An 8952-nucleotide genomic window follows, 5' to 3' on the forward strand; every position below is an offset into this window, starting at 1 on the left:
AAGCCTTCGATATCAGTAGATGATGGGAGGTATCCCCTCCAGCGAAAAATGAGCGACTTTCCGACGCGTCGTCAAGCTCGGGCTTTATGCGGTTCGAAGGAGACGAGGCTGAAGCTTTGATTGACTAGATAAGTCGTTGAAAGGCTTGCACATCACACGCTCTCTCTCTGTGAGGAAGCTACTGTCCCTCCCCTTCGGTCGTCCCCGTCGTGGGCTGAAGGTCGTCTTTTTTCCTGGACGATTTCCCATCAGCGAGATCGCTGGAAGCAGAGAGAGAAGAGCTTTCAGGGACGAGGAGATTTCGGATGGATCAAAAGGTCGACCTGTGTGAGATGTGAAGATTTGAGACCGCTCTGATTCGACCCTTCTCGATTGTTGGCCCCTCCTCTTGCTCTCCCTCCCTCCCCACACCCACCTCCCCTCCCTCGTTCCCCTCCTTCGTTCTTTCTCTCGATGCTTCGTTCTTCAGCATCCGTACATCCAAGACATCTCAACCGTGAGCTTCTCTACTTCACTCCTGTCTTCTTCGATCTATCCGTTGCTGATTCGATCCTCTTTGTTCTTCGCAGGTGTTTGCTCCTCCTTCCCTCCTTCCTCCTCCTCTTCTTCTCCATCTCTGTCTTTCGTCGGTCGTCGGTCTCTCGCTACAGCTTCTGAGCCGGATGCTCCTCCCGTTCGACACTATGGAGGTCTCAAAGATCAGGACAGAATCTTTACAAACGTGTACAACAAGCACGATTGGGGGATCAAGGGAGCGATGGTGAGTCTATGAAGAAGTGCGGAGAGAGACCAGACGAGTCGATGGATGGATGCAACAGAGAACGGAGAGGGAAATCCTTCTCTCGGGAGGTTGCTCTACATCAGCCATCGAGAAGGTTTTCAAGAGAAGCCTCCGCTCTCACGGAGAAGGAACAAACGAGCGAGATCGAGAGCTGACCTCCGCGCCCTTCCCTTGGAACAAGGCTCGAGGAGACTGGCACAAGACGAAGGAGATTCTTCTCAAAGGAGATACCTGGCTCATCGACACCATCAAGAAGTCTGGACTCAGAGGAAGAGGAGGAGCAGGTTTCCCTTCAGGTCTCAAGTGGTCCTTCATGAACAAACCAAACTGGCAGGCCGACAAGAGGTTCGTTGCGACGAGGAGGAAGAAGACCGGAGAGCGAGCTGGTATCGATGGAAGCTGATTCGTTTCCGTCTTTCTTCGTTTGGGAACAGACCTCGATATCTCGTCGTCAACGCCGACGAGGGAGAACCTGGGACCTGCAAGGATAGGGAGATCATGCGAGGGGATCCTCACAAGCTCATCGGTTCGTTCCACTCCCTTTCTCTCGTCCTTTTCACTCTTCCCTTCGTGAGATCGAACTCGAGCTCACTTCCTTACCTAATTTATTGTCGTTCCTTTGGTCAGAGGGATGTCTCGTTGCCGGACGAGCGATGAACGCGACTGCTGGTTTGTCCATCTCTCCTCGTCTTCTTCTCCTCTTTCTCCTTCCCTCCCGATCGACTGACCCACATTCGCTCTCGCTTGAACACAGCCTACATCTACATCCGAGGAGAGTTCTATCAAGAAGGGACTCACGTTCAGGAAGCGATCAACCAAGCTTACGCTGCTGGCTTCCTCGGAAAGGACTGTTGCGGATCTGGTTCGTTTCCCTTCTCCTCTCCTCGCCTTCTTCGACTGCGAGTCGTCGAAACGAAGGTTTACCTGACTGATTGCTGGTTTGGTTCCACGTCTACAGGATACGACTTCGACGTCTACCTTCATCGAGGAGCTGGAGCTTACATCTGTGGAGAGGAGACGGCGCTAATCGAGTCCATCGAGGGAAAGCAAGGGAAACCTAGACTGAAGCCTCCTTTCCCTGCCGACGGTGAGTCTTCCCCGACCCTTGGGCGTCGTCGTCGAGATATGCAGCTGTAGAGCGCTTCCTCTCGACTCGAACGAGGCTGACAACCTTCACGCGTCTTCCTTTCCTCGCAGTCGGTCTGTTCGGATGCCCTTCGACCGTCAGCAACGTCGAGACTGTCGCTGTAGCTCCTACTATCGCTCGACGAGGAGGAGAATGGTTCGCTGGATTCGGGAGGGAGAGGAACCAGGGGACGAAGCTGTTCTGCATTTCGGGTCACGTCAAGTGAATTCGACAACGTCTCAACTTCGAACCCCGACTCCTTCTTCGTCTGACTCCTTCTTCTTCTTCTTCTTGCGTTCCTTCCTTTTCACAGCAACCCTTGTGTTGTCGAGGAGGAGATGGTACGTCCGCAATCTCTGAACGAGCGAACGCGAGAGAGAGAGAGACATTCGAGCCCCGCTGACTTCGTCTCTTGCTTTCGTTTTGGCCCCTTCCTTCGTTTCGACAGTCCATCCCTCTTCAAGAGCTCATCGAGAAGCACTGCGGTGGAGTCCGAGGTGGATGGGGCAATCTGAAAGGGTAAGCCCGACTCCTTCTCTCTTTCCGCACCCTCTTATTCGCCTCCGTCGGTACTGACTCGTTTCGTTTCGTTTCGTTTCGCAGAATCATCCCTGGAGGATCTTCAGTACCGATCTTGCCTCCCGGAGATTGCGAGAAGGCTCTGTGAGTGTTCATCCTCTGTTACCGAGTCGGAAACCAGCCAGAGGGCCGAAACTGATCCGACGCGTTTCCGTTTTCCAACAGGATGGACTTCGATTCTCTCAAGGACTTTGGATCGGGTCTTGGAACAGGAGCAGTGATTGTGATGGATCAGTCGACGGATGTGGTCAACATGATTGCTAGGTTTGCAAAGGTGCGTTCAAGTCTCTCGAGTGAAGGAGGAGATCGATGGCTGACCCTTCTTTGCCCTTGGCCGCTGTAGTTCTACAAGCATGAGTGAGTTCCGTTCCTAGTACACCTCGTGTACACTTTCTGATTTCTCACTTCTTCGTCCCTTCAGGTCGTGCGGACAGTGTACTCCTTGTCGAGAAGGGTGAGTTCGATTCCCGTCGCAGCGCCCCTGAGTTTCCTCGAATTGACGTTCCCTCTCTTTGCTACAGGACGACCTGGATGTCGAACATGATGAACCGGTGCGCATCCGGCTTCCTCTCTTTCCTCGGATCCCTCTCACTGACATTGATTCTCGTTGTTGTGATCCAGATTCGTCGAAGGTCGAGGATCCGAGCGGGAGATCGACATGCTCCTCGAGCTCACCAAGCAGGTCGAAGGACACACCATCTGTGCCTTGGGAGACGCTGCTGCCTGGCCAATCCAGGGTTTGATGAAGCACTTCAGACCGGAGGTTGAGCAGAGGATTGCGGACTACAGAGCGAAGAATGGTGAGCTTCGACGCGTCTCTTTGTTCTTCTTTCCCTCTTCTCGACAACGCTTTGGCTCTGGTTTGCCCGAGTTGAAGATTTCTTACTGACGAAAAGTTGACGTTCCGCTTTCCTTTTTTTTCTCCTTTCTGCAGGAAACGTCCTCTTCGGCGGTCAACTCGCTTCGGGACTCGATCCTCATCGTGCGATCCCAGCGAACCTCGGACGGTACAAGATCGAGGCTCCTGTCGGTGGATCGTCGAGCTCGTCCTCCCCATAGTCTGACATCTTGCCTGTCTCTTTTGTTGCTCTCGACTTCACCTCCACGTTCTTTCTCGACGCGTTTTCGTTTCTTCCTCTTGCTTTCTACCCTTTTTACGACCTTCAACGCCCCGTTTCTTACTTTGATATTTCTCTTATCTCCTTTCTGCCTTCTGCTTCCTGAAGACCGAACAGGATTGCAAGAGAGGGATGGAAAGGAACGAAAAGAGAACGCGTCGCGACCTGATCATCTCTTCTGACTTCCCCCTATCTCCTGATCCCCTCTCGCTCTCATCCTCGTACAATAATTGCTCAGAGGCCTTCTCGCTCTTCTGCTGTAAACCTTCAGTTCGTAAACAGAAGCAGAAGGTCTAATTCTGCTCTCTATATTCAGAAAATAAACGGGACCATGACGCTGTCGCCCCCTCTCACGAGCTCACCCGAGCCCTTCGTTTCTTCCTTCTTCCTCCCCCAAACCACCACCATTCCATCGCCCACCCACCCACCCACTCGAATCACCACCCAACCATCAGCCCAACTCATCGTTCTTCCGCCCAATCAACCATCGACCCAGAACATGCCTGCAACAACCGCTCAAGCCGAAGGAGGATCCTTTGAACACACGGACTTCGATGGATCGACTCCTCCACTCCCTTCCTCCCTCGACAAGGAGGTCGTTGGTCAACTTCTCGTTTCCCTCGATCCAAAGAGCTCCAAAGCAGTCAAGGAGCTGGATCTGGAGGGAGTGTTGGAGTTCCAGAGAGCGTGAGTGGAACAGCGAGCTGAGCGAGGAGAGGGAGATGGAGTTGAGAGGCTTTGAGCTGACGATTCTTCTTTCTTCCTTCTCGATTCTCCTCGATGGATGATACAGAGCCAACTACCTCGCATGTGCTCAGATCTTCTTGAGGGACAACACTTTGGTCGAGGAGAAGCTCACTCACGAGCATGTAAAGAGGAGGCTGCTCGGTGAGTTCGAGCTCGAGCTTGGTCGACTCGACGCCTCCGTCCCATCTCTTCCTCTTTCTAGAGTCTGGAAGTGACGAACTGACCATATCTCTACCTCTATGCCCCTTCCATGGCTTCTTAGGTCACTGGGGAACCTGCCCTGGTTCGTCGCTCTGCGTTCCTTTCATTCTCCTTTCTCGTCCGAACACTGTGGTTGACCTTTGCTCCTCCCCGTCTTCTTCCTTCTTCGCTTCTCTTCGCTCCCCTAGGACTCAACTTCGTCTACGCTCACACGAACGTGCTCATCAACAACTCTCCCGAATCAGAGCGAGTCTCTCTTGCTCTCTCCTGCCCTTGTTCCTTCACTTTCTCTTCTCGACGCGTCGCTGATCTCGTCTCTTCACCTTCCCTCCCTCTCTCCTTCCCAGCTTCATCTTCGTCACCGGTCCTGGTCACGGAGCTCCCGCCGTTCTGGCTACTCTCTACCTCGAAGGAGCCATCTCAAAGTTCTACCCTCAGTACGGACGAAACAAAGAGGGCCTTCAAAAGTTCATCAAGGCTTTCTCGTTCCCCGGAGGATTCCCTTCGCACGTCAACGCTGAGACTCCTGGAGCGATTCACGAGGGAGGAGAGCTTGGGTATGCTTTGGCTGTTGCTTACGGATCTGTGAGTTTCGTTCGAGTCTGAGGTCGAGTTAGGCTGCGACGCGTCCTTTCGTTTCCGTTCATCATCGGAACCTTTGCGTCTTAGAGCATGAAGCTGACACAGATCTCAACGAATCTTTAGGTCATGGACAAGCCCAACAGGATCGCTGTTGCTGTTATCGGAGACGGAGAGAGCGAAACTGGACCTACTGCGTGAGCTCTTTCTCTTCCTTCCTTTCCTCCCTTCTCCCGATCTACCGATCCCAGTCTGCTCACATTTTTCTGGCTCTCTCTGTTTACAGTGCTGCCTGGTACGTTTGCCTCAGCTTCTGCGTTGTGAAACTGAGCTCGAGCTGATCGAACGGCCGTCTTCTCCACGTTTCCTCCGACCTCTTGTCCCCCTCCTCTATTCTCTCATCAGGCATGCCCACAAATTCATTGACCCTACGGAGTCTGGAGCTGTTCTTCCCGTTCTCGCCATCAACGGCTTCAAGATCTCTGGTAAGCTTCGTTTCCGGAAGAACACGACGCGTCCTCTCTTCGCTGACCTTTCTACCCCCTTTCTCGATCTCAGAACGTACCATTCCTGGAACGATGGACGATCTAGAGCTCGCTGCTCTCTTCACCGGCTACGGATACCAACCTCGAATCGTCGAGTACGGAGCGAACCTGCCCTCGGACGCGTCCGAACTCGAGCTCGAAACCTCGGTCAACGAGGATATGGCAGCATCGATGGATTGGGCTTACGGAGAGATTAGGAAGATTCAAGGTGCTGCTAGAAACGGAAATGCTGTGTGAGTACCGAACGAGGGAGAGAGAACGACGACGAAGTGCTGACTTTCGTTTCGCTTCTGTTCAATCAGCACCAAACCTCGACCTCCCATCATCCTGCTTCGAACTCCTAAGGGATGGACTGGACCTGCCAAGCTCGGAGATCTTCAGATGGTCGGAACGTGGAGAGCTCATCAAGGTTCGTCGAACAGGTCGAGTCGAGTCGCGTCTGTTAAATTATGCCTTTCACTGACTCTCCCCCTCCTCCTGCTTCCTCCCTTCTCCAGTTCCCCTTCCCGGAGCCGCCAAGTCGGACGACGAACTCGCCTCTCTCGAGAAGTGGCTCACGTCCTACAAACCCGAGGATCTCTTCGACTCGTCGAAGAACGACAAACATCGAGTCGGAGCGTCTAGTCTTCCTGAGGACGTGATCAACGAGAAGGCCCTCAGGATCGTCCCTGCTGATCAGGATCGAAGGATGGGATTTTCTAAGGTCGGTCTCCTCTGCATCCTGCCCTCTTCTTCGTCGGCAACGCGCCGTCGGATCTGACTCGATCTCGTTCCTTCGCAGTCAATCTACGAGGGAATCGAGCGTCTCGACCTTCCTGACTGGAAGAAGTTCTCGTACGAGGAGGGATCCGACGTTTCTCCTATGAAGGCGATCGGGAAGTACCTCGAAGCTGGTGAGTCGATTTACTTTCCTCTGACCATCAGAGATGTCGTGGGCTCGGTCGACGCTGACCTCCTCGCTTTTCCTTCTTCCTCCTTCAGTCATCGAAAGGAACCCCAAGAGCTTCCGAATCTTCTCTCCCGACGAGCTGGCATCCAACAAGCTCGACTCCGTCTTCTCCAAGACTCACCGAAACTTCCAGTGGGATCCCGAAACTGTGAGCTTCCTTGCGTGCCCTGTCCAAGAGCTTCGTTCGACCAGACTGACGCTTCCCTTCTTCTCTCGTTCTTTTCCAGGCTCACAACGGAGGAAGAGTTATCGAGATGCTGTCCGAGCACACCCTTCAAGGATTCTTGCAAGGATACACGCTCACTGGACGAACTGGTCTCTTCCCGAGCTACGAGTCGTTCTTAGGGATCGTCACCACGATGATCGAACAGTACGCGAAGGTAAGTCGAAGACAGAAGCCGTCGAGACTCGCAGCGTCGTCCTGACCTTCTTGCTCTCATTTGATAACCTTCAGTTCGTCAAAACCGGAACCGAGACCAAGTGGAGAGGGTGAGTGGACGGTCGTTCACTGGCGACCCTTTCGACGGAGGATCTGACGCGTCTCATCGCTTTACCCTCGAACAGAAACTGTCCTTCTCTCAACTATATCGAAACTTCTACTCTTTGGCGACAAGAGCACAACGGTTTCTCTCATCAGGTACGTTCGCCTCGAGCCACTTCGAACGACGCGCCTCAGATCGACTCACAACTCCCCTTCCCTCTCTTCAGAATCCTGGTCTCATCGGATCTCTTCTCGCTCTCCCTGCTCATCAAACTCGAGTCTACCTTCCCGCCGACGCCAACTCCTTCGTTTCCACCATCGCTCACTGTTTGAGATCCACGTGAGTCGTGACCGTTTTTTTTTCTTCCGACCTCTGCTTCCACTGACTCGTCTCTTCCTTCTTCCTTCTCTCAGCAACTACGTCAACTTGATCGTCGGAGCCAAGAACCCTTCGAACGCCTGGCTCTCTCCTGAGGAGGCTGACGCTCACTGCATCGCTGGAGCGTCCGTCTGGCCAAAGTTCTCGACGGACGGAGGAGCCAACCCCGACGTCGTCTGTGAGTCGAGTATCTCTTCGTATCTTTCAACGTAGAGCCAGATCTGACGATTTTTTGCTGCTCTTCCCAGTGGTCGGATGTGGTGTCGAGGTTACGTTCGAGGCAATCGTGAGTTGACCTCGGTTGGGTCTCCGAGATAATCATCGCTCACCTCTTCTCTTCCTCTCCTCTCTTTCTCTTCCTTACAGTGCGCTTCTGCCCTTCTTAGGAAGGAAGGTGTTCGAGTTCGATTCGTCAACGTCACCGATCTCGTTCGTTCTCTCCTGTTGCTCTCAGCTCTCAGCCCTCGAGTACCAGACTGACGCGACGCGTCTCTCTTTCTTTCACAGATGATCCTCGGCGAGCCTGGGTCTCACCCTCACGCTCTCGACGGAGACGCCTTCAACTCTCTCTTCACCGCCGACAAGCCTGTTATCTTCAGTTTCCACGGATTCCCCAAGTACGTGTCGAGCTTCGACGAACGGAGTTTCGATCCGAGTCCTGACCTTTTTTGGCCCTCTTCGTTCACAGGGACGTCGCCTCCCTTCTCTTCGCTCGATCCACCCACATCGCCCGATCTCGAATCCGGATTCTCGGATACATCGAAGAGGGAACTACCACCACTCCCTACTCGATGCTTCGATTGGTGAGTCCCTTGTTCTCCAGCACTCCTGTTTCGACGCGTCTCGTTCTGACTCGAGTCTTCGTATTCCTTCCCACCCTTTCAGAACAAGGTCTCTCGATACGATGTTGCCGACATCGCCATTGGATTTGTCGCATCTCAGCAGCCCAACTCGGCTGTCGCTCCTAAGGCCGTCGTTCTTCAAGGGCAGTGGAAGCACAAGCTCGTCGAGCATGCGAAGGTTCGTCCATCCCTTCCTCCTTTCCCGATCCGAGATGCCTTCTACTTCTCTTTACTGACCCTCAACTGTTGTTCGGCTCTTCTTTCAGTACGTCGTCGAGTTCGGAGACGACCCTGCTTGGGTTGGAGAGATTCCCTCCGCCGAGTGAGCCTCGCCAGGACCTTCGGAGACGAACCGTTTTTCGATTTCTTTCTTCTTCTCTCTTCTTTCTACATTACTGTATCCCCCTAGACTTTTCTCGACTTTCATCTCGTAGCAGTAACGATCTCATCTCTCATCTCGTGCGTCTGTTTCAGTGGATCGGGATCGCAAAAAGCAGACAGAAGTTCGCTCTTTCAAACAGGCCCAAAAGATTTGCGCCTCAACGAAGTGGGCTACATCTATGGGTCGAACCCCACTTGTAGAAAACGTGAGGAGCGAGAGGAAGGAAGGGGGGAGGGAAGAAAA

The 8952-nt window shown here is 53.3% G+C and overlaps 2 protein-coding genes across 2 annotated transcripts; both read left to right on the top strand.

Annotated features, from left to right (window-relative positions):
- The first annotated feature begins 454 nt into the window (after positions 1-454).
- On the top strand, positions 455-3696 carry BDY24DRAFT_376027 (NADH-ubiquinone oxidoreductase). The gene is made up of 17 exons (XM_076638620.1): positions 455-496; positions 570-760; positions 963-1126; positions 1216-1307; positions 1409-1450; positions 1536-1643; positions 1740-1868; positions 1979-2129; positions 2221-2248; positions 2356-2426; positions 2511-2570; positions 2652-2760; positions 2830-2843; positions 2908-2940; positions 3008-3037; positions 3108-3286; positions 3421-3696. Exons 2-17 carry the CDS (start codon positions 758-760, stop codon positions 3543-3545), a joined length of 1338 nt encoding a protein of 445 aa, XP_076500941.1. The 5' UTR covers positions 455-496; positions 570-757; the 3' UTR covers positions 3546-3696.
- Positions 3697-4021: 325 nt separating this feature from the next.
- Positions 4022-8795, top strand: BDY24DRAFT_376029 (phosphoketolase family protein). Its single transcript, XM_076638621.1, has 24 exons — positions 4022-4291; positions 4398-4492; positions 4614-4634; positions 4741-4798; positions 4900-5137; positions 5258-5328; positions 5418-5426; positions 5537-5616; positions 5690-5909; positions 5979-6085; positions 6174-6379; positions 6458-6569; positions 6658-6773; positions 6853-7005; positions 7080-7114; positions 7190-7262; positions 7334-7446; positions 7521-7663; positions 7734-7771; positions 7852-7914; positions 7993-8102; positions 8174-8288; positions 8371-8505; positions 8594-8795. The coding sequence occupies exons 1-24, from the start codon at positions 4104-4106 to the stop codon at positions 8651-8653; spliced, it is 2559 nt and encodes an 852-aa protein (XP_076500942.1). The 5' UTR covers positions 4022-4103; the 3' UTR covers positions 8654-8795.
- Positions 8796-8952: the final 157 nt, after the last annotated feature.

The sequence above is a fragment of the Mrakia frigida genome, assembly GCF_051309035.1.
Source record: "Mrakia frigida strain ATCC 22029 unplaced genomic scaffold BDY24scaffold_2, whole genome shotgun sequence".
NCBI lineage: Eukaryota > Fungi > Basidiomycota > Tremellomycetes > Cystofilobasidiales > Mrakiaceae > Mrakia > Mrakia frigida.